General features: G+C 40.1%; 1 protein-coding gene across 5 annotated transcripts in view; it reads right to left on the bottom strand.

The window, feature by feature from the left end:
- srcin1a (SRC kinase signaling inhibitor 1a) overlaps positions 1–18,800 on the bottom strand; it is a 119,236-nt gene that overhangs the window by 67,142 nt on the left and 33,294 nt on the right. For all 5 annotated transcript variants that reach the window (XM_030141470.1, XM_030141466.1, XM_030141467.1 and 2 more), the window contains exons 2-4: positions 10,971–11,000; positions 9,743–10,092; positions 2,088–2,114 (exon numbers count right to left, since the gene is read on the bottom strand). In XM_030141470.1, the coding sequence (XP_029997330.1) occupies positions 2,088–2,114; positions 9,743–10,092; positions 10,971–11,000 (407 nt within the window). The remainder of the gene's footprint in view (positions 1–2,087; positions 2,115–9,742; positions 10,093–10,970; positions 11,001–18,800) is intronic.

Raw genomic sequence — 18,800 nt, 5'->3', positions numbered from 1 at the left:
TTGTCAGTGTTTATCAGTGTTTTGTCTAATTATGATCCTATTGTATTGTGAGTGATTAAGTTTATTCACTAACTTACTTTTGTTCCTTTTATTGTTCGATGATGACAGTGATGATAATGAACCTTTCTTTCAACTCCTCCTCCAACGTCTCCAACTATCCTATCATTCTATATCACTACTATTGTTCTTCCTATTGTAATTAGTACTTCTTTGGTGATGGTGGCAACGGTAATGATAATAACTTTTATCACTGTTGTTATTGTTATTATTATTATTGTTGCTGCTGTCATTGTCATTACTGCTATTATCATCATCACAACATGACTGAATGCTATACAGAAACTTATTTGCACATGCTACAACACACCCTCCCCTGCTTACACAGATACACATACATCCTGATAATAACCGTATACAACTACCCACTGTAATTTACCATAGTTTCAGCAATGCCATCTATCTAGTTTTTGAAGGAGAGAAATAAGTGTGTAATTTTGAGCCAGATCTTAAAATATTTATAGGTTTATGTGCTTATTCTAGCATCATCATGGATCAAGCTTCGAATTATTAGTGAATGATTCAAGCATGGGAGTTTATTCATTAATAACTGACTTTAATAAAGATGCTGACATGCATTTGTTGATAGCAACAGATGTAAAATAAATTAGAGGAATAAAACCACACATTCCAACTCAATTTGCGCAGTTACCATTGTTCTTTTTTGCCATTAGCATATTGATATATGTAAAAGAAAAAACACTGCTGATTCTAAAATACTAATTGACTCAGCAATTGAAAAGCAATCAGTCAGTATTTTCCTGATGAGAAACAGAAGATACATCTATATAGGACATGATTTTTCTTCCCACCTTTGTGAAACAGAATATATTCTTTACTGAGCATATGTTCTATCAACAATACTGTGCTACTATTATTACTGAAATAAAGTGCCTCTGTTTCTATCCTCAGTGTTCACTACGCCTACATGGTGTTGAAAGACACACGGCAAGCAGCTACTTTTCATCTGTTTTTCTTATTTTTATTAGTCATATTCTTATTAATAGGAGTAATGATAAATAAAAGCTTAATCAAGTGCTTAATAAATGTCATACCTGTTCTGACAAGGAAAAGGTGAGCCCCTGAAAGCTTGCACACTGAACAAACACCCACATGCACAAAGTTTCAACATTCCTGTGGAACTTCTCTAAGTTGTGTAATGGATTTACGATATGTGACCGACAGTGCTTTCATCCCCATTTCATATCACTGTTGTTTGACTTGTAGGGGTTGGAGAAATTGCTTAGCCTTCACCATGGGTCAGAGCATATGGCTATTGATATTCAGTGACATTTCCACCCTGTCCAAATAATATTGCGAACAGTGACTCAGGGAACACTTTTCCAGAGACAACCCCCAGGATCTCTTCTAAAACACACATCATTGTGTTTTTAACTTTCTCTCCTTTCCCTGACACTATAAAGGTAATGCATATTACAAAATGTATTGGTAAAACAAATAGACTTAACTCTGTAGCTTTGCCATAAGTGATATACACTTTTAATACATCTCAGTGTTGGCCTTCCCCATACACATCCTATATTTCTTCTCTGCAACCTGTGGAAAGAACACATTCAAGAGCCCAGTCATGACTCAAGGCTCTGTGCTAATGTCAAAGCATTATTTCAGTAATGCCTCAGTGGCACATCTGAAATGTCTTCTTAATGTCTCAGTCAGTCGGTGCAATACTCCAGCAAGGTCACATGGCTTCTAGCCATTAATGCTGGCTGACTGATCATAAATCCAGAGAGAATCGTCTTCAGCAGATTAAATGGAGCTGCAGAAGTTTAAGCTATTCCTACCTCTTGACACCACAACCTTATACACAATCACACACTGCCCAAAGAGTCTGGAGATGTCAAGTGACCTGGGTGATGCAAGAGCCAGAGGGGCTTCGAGATAGGCTGGTGATGCCTGTGGAGTCTGGCGTGATCCTACAGCGCTAGGCACAGACCACAAATTCACACAAACACCCACACTAAGGATAAGAATGACAAACACACAAAGACACTTAGACACTCAGCACTGACCTTAAAGCTCCAGTAGTTGGGCTGTTGCTGTGGAGGTTCATGAAGGACGGAAGTAGAGAGGGAGGGAAAAAGAAAAAGAAAGAAAAGTTATTTACCTCAAGCTTAAGTTCACGAGAAAAGAAAACTCAAGTTGCATCTCCACAATGCACTGTATATAAAGCACATTTCTGAAAATTCTGTGTAAAAAAGTATATGTATAATGGCTAGGCAGAAAAGAAAAGTAAAGTGTTTCTTATGGATTTTACACACTAAACAAATAAAAGCTTTTTCCTCTATATTTGATTATTTTTCTCTTTAATTTAGAACCTGTGTACAAATTCAATTTTAGATAACAAGATAGAAAAATGTAATAAAATACGATAAGGTAGCTACAGTTCTAAAAACAAAATAAACTGATAATCTTTAAAGTAGACCTGTTGAAACGTGGTAACAAAAATCAATGAATATGGGTCTGACATAAATAGCAGCATATAAAACACTTTTAAGTTTAAAGTATAGAGAAAAAAAAGGATTACAATAGGAAAAAATATGCCTGAATTTGTGCTGTGTAGTAGATACTACGCGAGATGTAATTTGTGGCACAATACAATTTGTCTTTTCTCACATGGCCACTTCATTAGATACACCTGTTCAACTGCTACCTAATGCAAATATCAAATAGGGCAGTCACAGTGTAACAACTCAGTGAAGATCTGCTGTGGTTCAAACCAGCATCAGAAAGAGGAGGAAAGGTGATTTAAGTGACTTTGAATGAGCCGTGGTTGTTGGAGCCAGACGGACTGGTCTGAGTATTTCAGAAACTGCTGATCTTCTGGGATTTTCCCCCACAACCATCTCCACGGTTTACAGAGAATGTTCTAAAGAACAGAATATATCCAGTGAGTGGCAGTCCTCTGGGTGACAAAGGCAGAGGAGAGGAAAGCAGAATGGACAGACTGGTCAAAGCAAAAAGTAGCTCAAACAACCACTTGTTACAACAGAGGTATGCAGAAGAGCGTCTCTGAATCCACAACATGTTGAACCTCTCAGCAGATGGCTGCAGCAGCAGATCACAACGGGTGCCACTCCTGGTGGTTAAACACCCTTTACATAAGGGTGGTGACTGTTGAGAGACTGTTGAGCGATGAAAAAATGGCCAGATCTCTCAACAATCTTTCAATGAGTGAACAGCAATCACCAAGATCTCTCAATGACCTCTCAGTGATCTTCCAGTGACCTCCACAGTCACCATGGTCTTCTCAAAGTTTTGACTCGGTCCAAAACAATCTCTCAACGACCATCAAGGGAAGCGATCTCTCAACGAACGCTCAAGGAGCTCTCAATGATCTCATTGATCTCCCAGTGATCTCTAAGCAACCTTTCAATGAGGCCAAATATTTCCACCTCGAAGGTAAAGATAGTTGAGAGATCAATGAGGGAATGGGTACAACTATCTCGATGACCCCCCCTGCCTGATCCAACTGACCAGACAGTTTAAAGCAGGGGACCAAAGGCACAATGAGCACACGAGGATCTCCAAAACATTTTACACAGAAACCTCTTTTTCGAGGCTTAGGAGATCATTGAGAGATCGGGCCAATTTTTCATCACTCAATGGTCACCCAACGATCTCTGTGCTGTGTAAAGGGGCCCTTAAGAAAAAGAAACAGAAGCTACAACTCAAATACGCTCTCCAAAATTGTACAATAGAAGAGTTCAGCAGTTTTTTCTGAAAAAATGCTGCCTGGGCTGATGAGTCAATCTCTGCTGTGACATTTGAGTGATGTGGTCAGAATTTGGCAAAAACAACATGAAAGCCTGAATCCATCCTAATTTGTATCAACACTTCAAGTTGGTGTTGTGCTGTGGTGGTGGGGAGATATTTTGTTGGGACACTTTAGGCTTCTTAGTACCAATGGAGCATCATTTAAACACTAAAGCCTACTTGGGTATTGTTGCTGACCATGTCCATCCCTTTATGACCATTGTGTTTTCATCTGCTGATGGTTACTTCCAGCAGGATAACGCACCACATCACAAAGCTCACATTATCTAAAACTGGTTTCTTGAACATGACAATGAGTTCACTGTACTCAAACAGTCTCAACAGTCAACAGATCTAAATCAAACAGAGCACATTTTAGGATGTGGATTTGCAATTGACAAATCTACAACACTTTATCATGTCAATATGGAACAAATCAGGTGAGGTATGTTTCCACCACCTTGTTGAACCAGTACAGTTCTGAAGTCAAAATAGGGTACAACATGGTATTATCAAGTTGTACCTAATAAAGAGGCTGGTTTAGTGTCACATTGCACTGCTCTAGAAACCCCTGTTAACAAGCGTTATGTTTGTTCACAGAACAAAGTGCATTTCAGAGTAGCTAATCCGACTGGGTTCTGATACAAAATCCAAACCATAAAAACGCCCCACACCTGTCTTTTTATGAAACTCATTAATATTGTTGACAGCTTACTCTAATGTGACAATCTAAACCCTTGTCATTAAGTTTGATTGGTGTTAATGCATAGGGTGGTTGTGTTTTGCAGGCGTCGGGTTACAGCGCACCTGAAACAAGCTTGTGCTGTTGGCTGTATCTGGTGAGGAGGAGGAAATGAATAGAGTGAAATCGAATCAAACAGCATCCCACTCTGTTGTTCAGATGTTGGCCTCTCTCCCAGACTTCTCCACCACAGGCGAGCCACTGTTCTGCCTTTCCATGCTCTCTCATTCTTATTTCAACTTCCGTGCTGTTTTAATCTGAACCTCACATGTGTACTTTCACCACCCCATGCTGTATCGTTTTGCTACCTGTTTGCCCTTCCAGCTGCTTTGCCGAAAAGGTGGTAACGTTTTGTCCGAGGCCTCAGATAGTGAGCTTCCCATTAAAGTATTATTACCCCACAGTCAAAACCAGGCTATGCCACTGATGGCCCAGAAATACCTCAAAATGACATGGAAAATTAAAAAAAGAGATTTTGGCAGAGTTCATGAATTTTAATTCTAATCCAAACTCTTATTCTTATCTCCAGGCAATTTTCAGTCTATTCAGTCTCTCTATATCAGGACCTGCATTAGTCTACTGGCACAGGAATAAAATAGTGACAGGCGAGTTTTGATTTATTATAGTAGGTGCTTTTTTCATTATCAGCTTTCTATTTCAAAGCTATCTTAATAAAAGCCTGCATGTTAGTAAACACAGGTAATAGAGCAGGCATTTTCAACTCCATCTTTACTGAAATCTAATATTTCATATTCCACATGCACCTACATTACGCTCTTCCCACGTTTTCAGCCTCTGTGTATGTTATGTGTAATATTTTTCACTTGGCTTTAATTATATATTTAAGTGTTACTATCACACTTACTCAAAGAAGTAATGCTTTCTTACCCACACAGACATAGCCATGTCATTTCATGCCCAAATTTCTATACACAATTAGCTAGAGTTATGTGTCTGTACCACATTAAACACAGAGTATATCCCATGTGCTGCATACAAATTACAGATAAACCACATTGGCTCATTAATCACACCATCAAGGTATTGGATAAAAATCAGTCTCCCGTGGATTAGTTTGATGTTCAGTTCAAGACTATCTTTATTAATTAATTTAATTTTGATGTTAAGTCTGTCAGAAGAATTTTGCCTTAGACCAAACACTTCAAAACTTATCCAGGTTCTAAGAGTTGGGTTTTTGATATTGGCTCTTCTAAGAGTCATTATATTGGCCTTCACAAAACCACTATGGCGGAACTTGTAAAACTAATACTTTGATCAATATATGTCTCCCTTTGCACTTATTTTGCAGGGAATCTATGCTCTGAAAGTAAAAATGGTATAAGATGTGCGTACAATGGTGCAAATCAAACTGTGGTTATTCTGATAGTGCTGATAAAGCTCTAAAAATGAAACGTTTCCATCCCTGGTGTGTATTGTGGAATGCACTTAGATTTTGGTAGTAATAATAGTTAAATACTACAAGTAATACCAGGGATATGTAGGATTATTGCACTCAAATGAAGTAATATTTAGCCCTCAGTCTATAAGCTACAATTACAAGGAGCCACTTTAATGAGTAATACTTTGTCTACCAAGTCTGTGATAAAAGTGGGAGATGTGTTCTTTAAAATATCTAATTTTGGAAAACTGCGCATATATTTGGGAGTGCCTATCCTCGCTGGCACTGAAACAAGAAGGACTTAAAATAATATGGACCTTAATCTCAGCCCACGCTTTCTTTTCCCCATAGCACTAACATTTCTTCTAACGTATGTCAAAGAGATTATCGTTAAAGCTGTGGTGTTGAAAGGAAGCATTTCTGTTTTAAACACACTTTATTTTTACCATCCCTAGAAAAACTTCAATTTCCTTGTATTTTAAGAACAAAAAAAAAAATATTATGAGTTAATAAACTGATGTATGAGAATCTCAAATAATGCATTCATGATAACACATAAGAGTTTTTCTTAGTCTGTGTGCTTTAGGGGACAGTGAAGTCCATAAAACATCTACACATCCTTTGCAGAAAAGAGGTCAAAAAGCCGATTGTGAAAACTCAGATTCACGTGAGAAAGGTCATGGGTAAAGTGGGGCAATTTGGGGGAAAAGATAAGGCAACAATAAGGTCCTAAGGTCAGGATGAGCTTGTACTGGCCTTGACAACCTGATCACGTGTCAATCACTCAGAATAGCTGATAAGTTTCATCCTTGACCTCACAGCAGTTCAGAGACACCATAATGAAGAACTGCTGTTCACTCATTGAAACAGCATTAATGATTTTATTTTTCCAAACAACTAAATGATTCTGAGGGCTGGCATTAATGGTGCAGAAGTGATTTGTGGTCTTTGTGTGTCTGTCTCTGCCATATAGTTTGTGTTTGTTACTCTCTAATGAGGCTTACTCACAGTTCTTAGGTGAATTAAACACATTCATTCTTCACCACCTAGTGTTAGTTTAACTGTTACTCTGCTGACAACTGCAGATATGGGCTTGAACTTTGAGTTGTAAATATGGCCTGGGGAGGTCTATCTCAATATCTCAGTATTTAGAAGCTCTGGGGGAAAAAAAAAAAACTCCATTCTAGAAATTACTATTTCAATCAATGCAACCCTGCTGGGAATCCATTCAATAAAAGATATTATAAATGCAGCACGTAAAATGCAATTCTGGCTAAATAACCACCCACTATAGTACACTATATCCATACGCCTCTGTGCATACTGTATATATACATAAGTGCACGCATGAATATGCACTAAGTGGAGTTGTCCACACAGCCCCAATAGAAGGACAGAGCCTTGCAGAGTAGAGCGCTGTGTTACCTGACCTGCATGTAAAGCAGGCTGCACTCACACCACCCCTCCTCCACCCCCATCTCTTTCTCATGTCGTCATCCTCTCAGCACCTCCCGCCCCCTATCATTCTTATTTCCCTCAATCTTCCTCTAGTTCAGTTTTGTGTCTTAACATTACCACCGTTGCTCTCCTTTTCTCTTTCTATTCTAAAAACACCCACACTCGTGCACACTGTAAATGAACACACACACATGCACACAGATGCACATAAGACTCAGTGTGCACAGTTTACACTACCGTCCACTCAGCCTCTGTCTTGCCTGAGCTTCAGTCTGCTCAGCATATGCACACCGTCACCACAACAACCACAACAAACACAACAGGCGTGGAATCTAATCCCAGCTGGCACATCTCTTCCCCTCATGCACACACACTCTCCATAACACCCTCCGGCTCCCACTTCCAAACCTCCGGTACAGCCTCACCTGCAGTGCACCTGTGCCTGTCCACCACTCCAGTCATCCCAAGACTGTCCGTCAGGTGCAGCGTATCCTCATCGCGTTTTTGCCCGTGTCTCCCTCCCTCTGCTTCTCATACCCTCCCTCCCTCCCTCCCTCCCTCTTTCTCTCTCTTGCTCTTCAGTAGCACATGCGGCGGAAACTCTTTATTTAATTCATTACAACACCAGCCGATTAACTCCTTCGCAGATGGGTGGCTGGCTCCTGCTGGTGCTGGCTAATTGAGCAGTGGGCTGTTTGACTGCCTGCTGCGCTCCTCTCCAGCTCCTCCTCTACCCCTCCCTTCTTTCCTCGCTGTCCACGCTCAGAACATCCACGAGATGACAAGGAATCCTGGGCTCTGCCGTTTCCTCCCGTGTGGAGAGAAAATGCCCTGTCACTTCAGGATTTGCCCACTCTCCGGGCTGTCTTCCAGTCCTTATTCTTCTTATTATTTTGCAGTTCCTTCTCTCTCTACACAACCTGACCTTTGCAATGCGATATCTCCACTTACCATATATGGAAGAGGTTGCTATGGCAACTATGGACTCCACCTGTCTGTCACCCGCCCCTCCTACTCCTGCTCATGCTTTCTCCCTTTCATTCTCTCCCTTCAGTCCTGATGTGCTTCCTTATCATGACATTGCATTGCACACATACGCAGTACACAGAGTGTTCATGATGTACAATGTGCAAGAACTGAATGTTCTTTCCATTTGTGCAGGTGTTTTCATAGCTGTCTTCATACCTGAACACACCACCTCTCATTCCAGCAGACAAAAAGTTTGACTGTGACACCTTAATGAATACCTCTAAGGACACAGCCAAAGAAGACAACTTGACAGCCTTCTGCTCTGTATTTTGTCCCCCTCAATTATCTGATTGTGCACACCACCTCACACAGTGCTGTTATCTGAGACTTTTATAGTTTTCCTGACAGAAAAGCCTACTATATTACTCCAACCAATCAGAGAGCTGCATACTGTACAGTTGCCCCCAGCTGTCAATGTAAATTAATAAGAAGAGACTGAGACAAGCAATTTTTTGTTTGTCTACCATTCATTAACCTCAAACATGGCTTATCATATGAAACAATTAAGCGGAATAGTGTCAGTCACTTAGCATGGCTGCTCACTCCCACGTTCAATTAAATTAGTCAGCCTAAATAAATATGCGCTCTTATGCTTATCCAAGTGTTCCCTGAAAGCTAAATTATCTTGGTTATTGAATGTTTACCTTAATGTGCATTCCTCTCTATAGGTGTATCAACTATGCTGCAAATGCTGCTTTGTTGAAATAAATTTAGGAAAATGTTCAATTGTCTTGTTGGTTGTGGCAAGACTTCCAGAATCATTACCTTTTTTGCCGTTGTCATTAACTAGCAGCTGCCTTTGTAAGTATGGTTTTATAGCTTATTATCATGGATCCCTATTCTCTGTAATGAAGCACATTGTTCACATTGCTCCTTTTACCAGTCTTTCTCAGCCCTACAACTTCAAACATCTTCCAAGCCCCCCCAGAAGCATCAATGTAAAATAATTTAATTAATTCCAAAAATGTGCAACAAGTAGGCAGATAATCACCAGAAGTAATGACTGCCAGTTGACTGAGAAAATCCTCCCTTTGCAGCCACCAAATTGACTAAAGTGATTAGTCTGAGAAAAAAATGAAGAGTTTATTAATTACTAAATGATACATCTTTAATCCCAATCAAAAAGTAGAGTCATGTTTTTCCTTTGTTGTGCATCAGCGATGAGAGAAAACCAGACACATGTACTGCACTAATAATTAAAAGCATTAATTGGGTTTTTCTGTATCAGACATAGTGAGCAGTGAGATTGTGAGACATAGTGAGATTAATTTTGTTCTGCTTACCTGCTCTCGTGCCGACCTCTCTGATGTGCCCCTCATGCTGGCGTGGGAGGGCGAGGGTGATGGCGGGTTGTGATGTGGGCTGTGGTGTGGATGCTGCAGCTGCTGCTGTTGCTGTTGGTACTTGCTCTTCAGGTGATCCATGAACGCATCCCTCTTGCGCTCCATGTCAGCCTTGTGCAGGTTGGTCAGAGCCTCAAGGCTCTGCGCCGCACTGACCGTGTGGCGGTGCTCCGATGTGTGCACCAGGCCCACATTGGAGAAACGCCGAGCGCTGTTCCCCAGCGTCCGATACTCTCGTGGATATTCCAGATCATCTGTTGAGATCATGTGACTGCCACCACGCTCGGGATCTGAGGGACGAGGACAGCAGAAGGGAACAGGGGACAAAAGACAGGAAAGACAGAGAGGGTGGAAAGTGTGCAAGAAGGAGGTGAATCACCACCCACACAAACATGCGGAAAGGTTTCAGGGAGACGTACATACACACAGAGCAGGCACACATAGGTGGAAACAAATGGAGCAGAGAGCAGGAGGGTGGAAAAATAAGGCACAGAGGGGACAGGAAAGTGAGAAAGAGAGAGAGAGGGAGGGAGAGAGAGAAATGGGATGGGATGTTAGACTATTTGCCACCAGGACAGAGCCGTTCCCTGCAGAATTATTGAGTTCAAGTTCTGAAGGGAAGAGAAATGAAAAAAAAAAAAAAAAGTAAAAAGCTTCGGCAATAGATCAAAGCAAGAGACTCAAACTGAATTTGTTTTGCTAGATATTCCATTGTGATATGCCTTCATGTCACCTTAAGTGGCTTTCATTGTCTTGCTAGAAAACAGAAGAAGGAGAAAAAAAGGAAAAACAAATTTGAGTCAAATTTAAGAAAGGTGCAAACATGAAGGAGCACTTCTTTCATTTCTGGTCTCCTCTCACTTTCCCTCACCAACTGTTTTTGATCTTTCCCTTGACATTCTGTGTCACTTTCTCTACATATTCTCACTGACTCTCGTCTGGAGGTTACTGATTCTGCTGTCCATTTTAAGGAGGCACATCACTCTGTCAGCCCTTGGCCTTTTATCTGTGCTCTAAGTGACAGACAACATAGCTCAAGGTGGAAGGCATACAGGCAGGGAAGGGAGACAGCCAGAAGAAGACAATATGGTTACACAAAAAATATGTGACTAAAAAACGAATGAACTCAAAGCATGAGAAGGGACCCATTCGCCCGCCAGACGGTTACCTTGCTTAGGAAAACAGGCCCCGGCGTTGGCTAGAGAAGACAAAACATGCCAAGGGTTAATTTGTGTGTTTGTGCACAGTTGTGCAAGCAAACACACCAGAACAATGTTTCATGACTACCACAAAAGATGGGTGAATATGATAGCTGTTTTCTGATGGTCAGAAAGGAGCTATCTCTGAATAACAATTAGTTAATGCATTATATATGCATTATCATGTATTCATAAGGGTTAACATCTGGGGAAGGAGTTTGCTATGAATGCTAATACTAACTCACAAAAACCTGCGGAATGGCAAATGACTATCATGCATTATTCACACAGGAAATTTTCAATTTGTCTACAAATCACAATGTAATAAAGCATTTTTCATCAACTGGCAATTTCTAAAAACTCCAGCAGGTAAAAGAAACATCAATTCAGAGATGAATAACAAAAAAAGAAGACAAAAAACACCGGTTAATCTAAAAGCATAAGAAGTGCTGAGGCTTAATAGGAGTGAATGAAGTGGACCATCTGTACATTAAAGGCTCATCAGCACCATTAGGATGAGCTGAGCAAGTGAGCAGCAGAGGGAGGCTCCTCGGGGCAGGAGCAACAAATGGACTGTTAATGAACGCAGAGGAAGAGGGGTGGAAGCCAGCCAGATGGAAGCCCAACAGAGCTGCACCACACTCCGGTGGGCAAACTTTAACATAAAGGAAGCCTGTCTGGAGCAGAAGGTCTGTGATCATCCCGATGCAGCTGGAATCAAGCTGTGTATGTGATACAAACCCATTTTTCACTCTATTCTTTCTCACAGAGATATCACACTCAAGTCTGATCCACCGTTTCAACACCCTGACCTAACATCCACTGCATTATGAAGTGCTGATAAACTGAGCAGGGGTGAGGCGAAATGAGCTGACCTCTTAGCTAACAGTATTAGCATCGAGTCCTCAGCATCATGTCAAGGCCGTTGGCCATATTCATCTGGCCCCTACGCAGACCTCCCAGATCTCTGGTTTACACTTCATTAGGCTGGAGCTTATTGTGCATCAGCTAACAAGGACCTGACTCAAGGGCCCCATTACAATGGTTGGGAAAGCTGGGTCTATGTACTACAGTTTATTATTGTGACTGAGCATCCACAATGTGTGTAAAAAGCTGAGTAGGCTACACAGCCTCTGGACAAAAATAAAGCTGTGAGGAGATTGAAATCCTCTGCATCAAAAAGCAATATTACCAACATTATCCGTTTTGGTCCTATTAGAAGAAAAAATTATATACATCGTAGTGGTTTGCATGCATTTGCCAGGACTACATTTATTTTTGTTTGCTGATATGGAAAACATCCAAAAAAAACTTTTCAAAGAGTCATTTGTTGACATATCTTGTAAAGCTGCCTATACAGCCCTCCTCATCTCGAATACAGCAGGAGTAAAGGTTGTGTGGGTTGGAGAGTAAGAATAGAATAGGAACAGGTTATTCATATTTACTTTTGTCACTCACAGCCAATATACTTCCACATAAGCTGGCAGACAATAACCCTGACAGCCAAAACAATCTGTGCAAGCCCACACAACACCAGCACCGTTTAAACCAGCATAAAAACAAAAACCATGATGGGGTGAGTTTTAGGTAAATGCTTTATCACAAAAAAAAAAAAAAAAAAAAAACAATGTCTGCAAGCAAGTACGGGTGTGCAGCTGACAAAATTGAAACTACAAAGATTCTTGGAAAAGGTGCAGAATGTTGGTCAGCTAAATAATAGAGGATGTGAATGGCAATAGGAGCCTGCAATCAGAACCGATAAGATCTGTGAGCCTGCTCAATGAGGCCTGGGCTGCACTGGCAAGATAGAGAACACAGTCGACAGCATTAACCTGCCTAAATAAAAACAGAGCCCGCTATGGTGGGTATTCAAAGATAAGACAAGACAAAGAGGAGAGGAAAAAATACCTGCACTATGAAAGCAACTTCTACCCACCCATGCAGCCTAATTGAGCAGGACAGTACATTAAATCAGATAACCTTAGTGCACCAAAGCTAAGGTTACTATAGCATCAGATGAAGTTGCCACGCAGATCAATAATAAAAGCATGAATGGATTTTATTGATGATTTCACATGCTGTAAAAATAAATAGGCTTTTTCAATTGAATATTATCTCAGCTTGCACTGCACTGATCCCTCTTAACTTTTCACTTTTTGAGTCACTGCCGCCTTCGGTTTGTTATTTATACATGTCTGGAATTTCAGTGTGTGACATGAGGTATTTGCCAGCCCACCCACTACGACTATCAACACATACACACAGAAAATAATATTCTGTATCACTATCAAAACAGCCAAATCCCAGAGCGCATAGATGTTTCCTCTTTACAGCCACCTGCTAAACTCCACTTGCAACTGAGGAAGAGAAGGTGCAATCATATGCATGAACGTGAAGCATGGAGAATCGAAACGTGATGAGGAAAAGTGGCTTGAGTGTGCGTTTATGGATTTGGAAGAAGTATGCGATGTAGCTTTATATTTGGGGGGGGGGTTAAACAAGTGGGTCAGAGTGAGTGAAGGGTATAAAAAGAAAAAAAAAAAAACGATAAGAATGCACATATACCAAGTAGAGTCTGGATTATTTAACACACAGGCACTTTACTTTTACTGTTCTCTACACTCATGCTATCACATGTAAGGCTACATAAGTGTCTTCTTGCTGGATTATTTAGGAGGCTGCAGTATACCCGTGTTCCCTATTCTGCCATAAAACAAGTGATACAAGCTGGCACGTATCATTGCCACTGCAGTAAATCTTCATACAAACTGTGAAAAGTATAGGTGAAGTAGTTTCCATGACACCAGACAGATGTGTGTGTTGTAGCTATGAAATAGTTGCTTATTATATGTACTGTTTGAGCACTGTCTCACCTTGCTGTCACATAAAAGGAATTCTCTAGCTGTGATCTGAAAAGTCTTGACAGTGCTTGACAGGTAAAAGAGGTGGCATCAGTTATTAAATAAACGGAAGGGTAACAAATGGGACGAGATAACAGCAATTAAAAAAAAAAAAAAACACCCTAGAAAAACTGTGTATAACATCATGTCAAGCTGTTGTCAAGTGTGTATTCGCAGTTCATGATGATTTTATGAGAATGTTTAAATCGATTTTCTTCCGTCTGTTAGCTTATATATATATATATATATATATATATATATATATATATATATATATATATATATACATATTGAAAAAGGTGACAAAATATCTCCATTACCATTCATATAGATGTTATCTATTAGAGCCTGTTTCGTATTTCCTATTTTATGCATACAGAAGTGTAAAAAAAAAAAAAAAAAACTGAACGTACGAACTGGGTGCTGACAATTTCGGTATTTCTCACTAAAAATAATCACACACATACACATACCGGCTAAAATTTACTTAGGGGGTCAAATGAGTGGCCATTTTTGTCAAAAAAAAAAAGTTGTAAGAATGCATAGAACTGTGTTGAAATAATGCTAATACATTTGTGCACAGACTACTGATATTATTTGACAGTGGAAGCTATATTTTCAGAAATATTGGATTTTGAATAGCACATGTATGTGAAAACTTTTGCTGGTGGATGTACGTGACATTACCCATGATGATCTGGTCAGTACCAGTACTTTATTAGTAATAAACTTATATACTTACTATTGCTAATTCTCCTCTTATTCATAAATATTAGTATTGTGGATCTAAAACAATAACAGCTGACCAAAAACACAAAATGTGGCAGTGGACGGATGTGACATGGTTGTTACAGATCCCATCATACTGGTGCTCAGCAGCCATGTCACCAGTTCCAGAAGTGATCCCAGTGCAAAAACTAGTATCAGAATTATTTGTTGTATAGTTTATCATCATACTAAAGAGTAAATAACAATATAGAATTGTTATTTCTTTATAAAAATGCTTATTATTAGAAAACTGTTGATTTAAAAAGTGACGTGTGACATTCTTAATGTATGTATTGGCGTAACATAAGCAGGATGGATCAGCACCATACTCCATATTGCAACCTGTAAAAATAAAACGTGATATGTAGTATATAATCTTGTAAGAAAAATTGGGGAATCTAAAAGAATAGAATATTTGTTTTTCAGGTAAATTCAGTTAAAATATAACTTGGCCATGTGTGACATGAAAATATAGCATTAATTGTGATGAAATTGGCCATTTTTGACCTGAAAACAGTTCATATGACCATCAACATGTTGCAACAGAACTGAAATCCTGTAAATTTCCATAACTTGCATTTACCAACACAAAGTTCCTTTGGGGATTCACTTATATTGATTTCTAATGAACAAAGACATAAATAAGACCTCTAAGCAAATTTTAGCCAATACATGTATACATTTTTATGCACAAAAACATAAAACAAAGAAAAAATACAAGGAGATTATAAAAAAGAGGACATATTTAGAGGAGTGATACAAATTCTGGGAAGCTAGAGGATACAAACTTGATCTATTTGTCACAAATATGATAAAATGCATCCCTCTGGATTCTGATAGAGTAAGTCAATTTCTCTATTTCTGTTAGCTTATATCTGAAGGGAAAGATTACTATTGAGGTCTCCCATGTTGAGTCGTAATATTAGAGGGAGTCAGTGTTTAAGTTTTATTTATTTATTTAGACAGGGACAATGCATAATATACATTAACCTTAAAAAGGAGAGCTGTAGAGTGCCAGGTTGCAGCACTAGTGCTAATTTCCACCTGTAGTCTCTGGGCAGGCTAATGTTATCATAAAAAAACAGACATTAATAAAAACTAAAACATACAAAAAAAAAAAACATAAAAAATCCATTTCTATAACTCCATCTATATAAAAAAAAATTCATTCACATCCAACCATTCACTCTTATTCGTCCCACTGCAGTCTGTCACACACACTCTAAACATGTTTACATCACATTACATTGTGGCGACAGGTTTGGTTTGAGAGCAGCTGTTTTTTCACCATGCGGGAGAATCTGTGATAGTTTGTAATTGTTAGTAGTTCTGTTAGTAGTTTCTGGATAGTGCGGCGTTTTTCTCCAAAAGGTCGTTACGCGGATGGTTTTGGAAGCCAAGGCAAGCTTCTTTCCTCTGATTCACTGCCTAATTTACAGCGAGCATGGCAGGGCTCCTTGTGGGACGCCAACTGTGACAGCACAGGTGGAACGACCTGCTGAATATTAACCAGTGGAGAAGAATGATAGGGGTAAAATTAGGTGAAAACAGCCAACCGCAAATCTGGTCTGTCTTATACAGCTCCAGGCAACAGGAAATAAACCAATCAGATGGAGCTACAGCTGTTGGCAACTGTAACTCTGCGCTTTCCAGTGGGAGCAGTTAAAACAAATAACTAGAAGGAGAGAGGGGCATGGCAGTATTAAATATAACCTTCTGTAATACCACCAACTGGGCCTCTAAAACCCTGTAGGTCGCAACTCTACTATCTACGGGGATGGAGTTCGACATGTATACAACTTGAAATGACAGCTGGGGGCTATATCACCTGCAGCAATACATGGATAGGGAGCCTGTAAAGTTAACACCCTGACAACAACTGGTGTGCTGGCTGTTGACTCTCAATATGGCTTAAACTGCTGCAAACATACAACACTGCTAATCCTGCAAAAAGAACAGCTAACTGCCAAAGTGACTTTCATCTTGGTGCCTGAATGCCGTCTCACAGACCTTGAAATTTACTACTACTAATATATAAAAGTAGAAAAAAGGGACTTTAAAGTTGAAAAAGGTGCTTTTGTTTCCATCTCTTTTATCTCAGCCTCTCAGCGTTCTCAACGGTTGTGCTTGCTATACACTTAAAATGATGAGGCTCTAGGTGGAAAGACACATAACCCAGTAGGCATGTGCACTTCACTTCTTCTCCTCTCCATTAAGGTAATCTCTGAAAGCTCTGAGGCAGTGCCATGTCAGGAGAGGAGAGTTAAAAGGGGTGAAATTGACGGCTGGGCAGCGAGAGCAAGCCATCAGAAGAAGGTCAGCCTGCGTGTCTGTTTCGGACTGTTATTATGTCCAGCAGCTCAATCAAAAGGCTCCAGAATGTCTCCCAAACAACAAAAAAAAAAAAAAACTGAGAAAGACAGGTGCAATGTGCTGCTTTGTGCAAGGTGATGAGAGCACCTTCTTGGTCATTAAAACACGTATAAGAAGTGGTGTCTATTCTCTTTCGTCAAACCATCATCTGCCTCTTTCTCGCACACCAACCCCCTTGCTTTCTAACTTTGTTTCCCCGGACAACACTGACTGCAGCCAAGTTAAAATTACAGCGTAAATGTGGATCCAGCAGCACCTGTTAATACACAAAGGTGCTCAGTCAAACAATTTGAGCATACTTTAGCTGCACAGCAACATCTCTGGGACTGTCTGCAGCTGGAATCAACAAATATGTGTGTGTATTCATCTGGAGGGTAAATGCAGGAGATGGTAAGTGTGACAGAAAAAGACAGAGTGAATGAGAGGGGGAATGGGTGGAGGTAACAGGCATAATGCACCTCTTTGTTTCAGCTGTCATCTAGGTAAAAGCAGGCTGTCTTCAGAATAACAGCGGTCCAGTAGCAAGTGAGAGAGCCTCTTAATTATAGCCTGTTGTGCAACCGGGTCAGTCAGCACACAGCTGCCACTGGGTGTGAAAAAGAAGATACTCTAGCCACACCTCATTACATCAGCGCTGCTCAGTTTACCTCACTGGGGAGGCGGACACTACTTTCAATAAGATACTAGATGGAGACAGGCGAAGGTAATAGAGTTTAAAAGATGGTAGATGGAAAATGGGATGTTTGGAAAGCGTGGAGGCTTCACGCCTGCCTGCATGCAGAGGTACTTCAAAGCAATGCACGTCTTCTGACAGAAGTTCCTGGACCTCTGATCTCAATAGGGTGCAGCACTGAGTGGAAGTCACAGGTGGAAAAAATAGCTTTGCATGGGGAGGGATGCAGTACATAAATCAGCCATTACTGCTTTTAATCACTGTGGAGTATTACCAGGCGTTTCTGCTTCTAAACTAAATCACATGTACTTTTCTGTAAATGTTTGCGTCTTTTGATAAGATTACCGCTAGGGATGCACTGATACTGATATCAGTATCAAGTATCGGGTCCGATACTCAGCATGTGTACTTGTACTTGTACTCGTAAAAATACTCTGATACAACCGCACTGATACCACTTACGACAGCATGACATTCGCAATTAAGTGCAGCAGGTAGGCGGCGGAGGAGTAATGTCAGCAGTGTGGAGATTTTTCAAAATAAATGACAATGACCAAAGTAACACTGACTGCAAGTAACGTTAAAGACACAGACACTGCATACATCCTCGCTTGCAGATGCATACCGAGATGGAGAATACCACCGGGGACCGTGTAGGTAGCTGATCTGTTAAAAAAGCGACTGTGTGAGTTAGTGAAAAACTACTGACATATTTATGACAACTACCCTCATCAATATTAATATCAACATTAGTATTACATTAGTGTTACCTCTGTCGTCTCCATGTTTATTATTACTGACTTTTGTCTTCTCAAAAAACTTTACTGTTCTTCGTGGTATTTATCCAGTGTGGCTAATTAAGAGTGGCGCCCCCTGGTGGATTGATTAAAAAATGCTCATTCCAATGCATTAGATGTCAGTAGCAGCACTTGTTACAGTCAGACTAATGACAACAACAGTAAAGCACATTTACAAAAGGAACTAAGAACTGTAATGATATTATTAAGTACTCATATCGGTACACGGTATCGGCAAATACTCAAATGTAAGTACTTGTACTTGTACTCGGTCTGGAAAAAAGTGGT

This window comes from Sphaeramia orbicularis, chromosome 8 (assembly GCF_902148855.1).
Source record: "Sphaeramia orbicularis chromosome 8, fSphaOr1.1, whole genome shotgun sequence".
Classification (NCBI taxonomy): domain Eukaryota; kingdom Metazoa; phylum Chordata; class Actinopteri; order Kurtiformes; family Apogonidae; genus Sphaeramia; species Sphaeramia orbicularis.
Note: the sequence above shows the minus strand (reverse complement) of the source record. Positions and strands in the feature narration are given on the sequence as shown.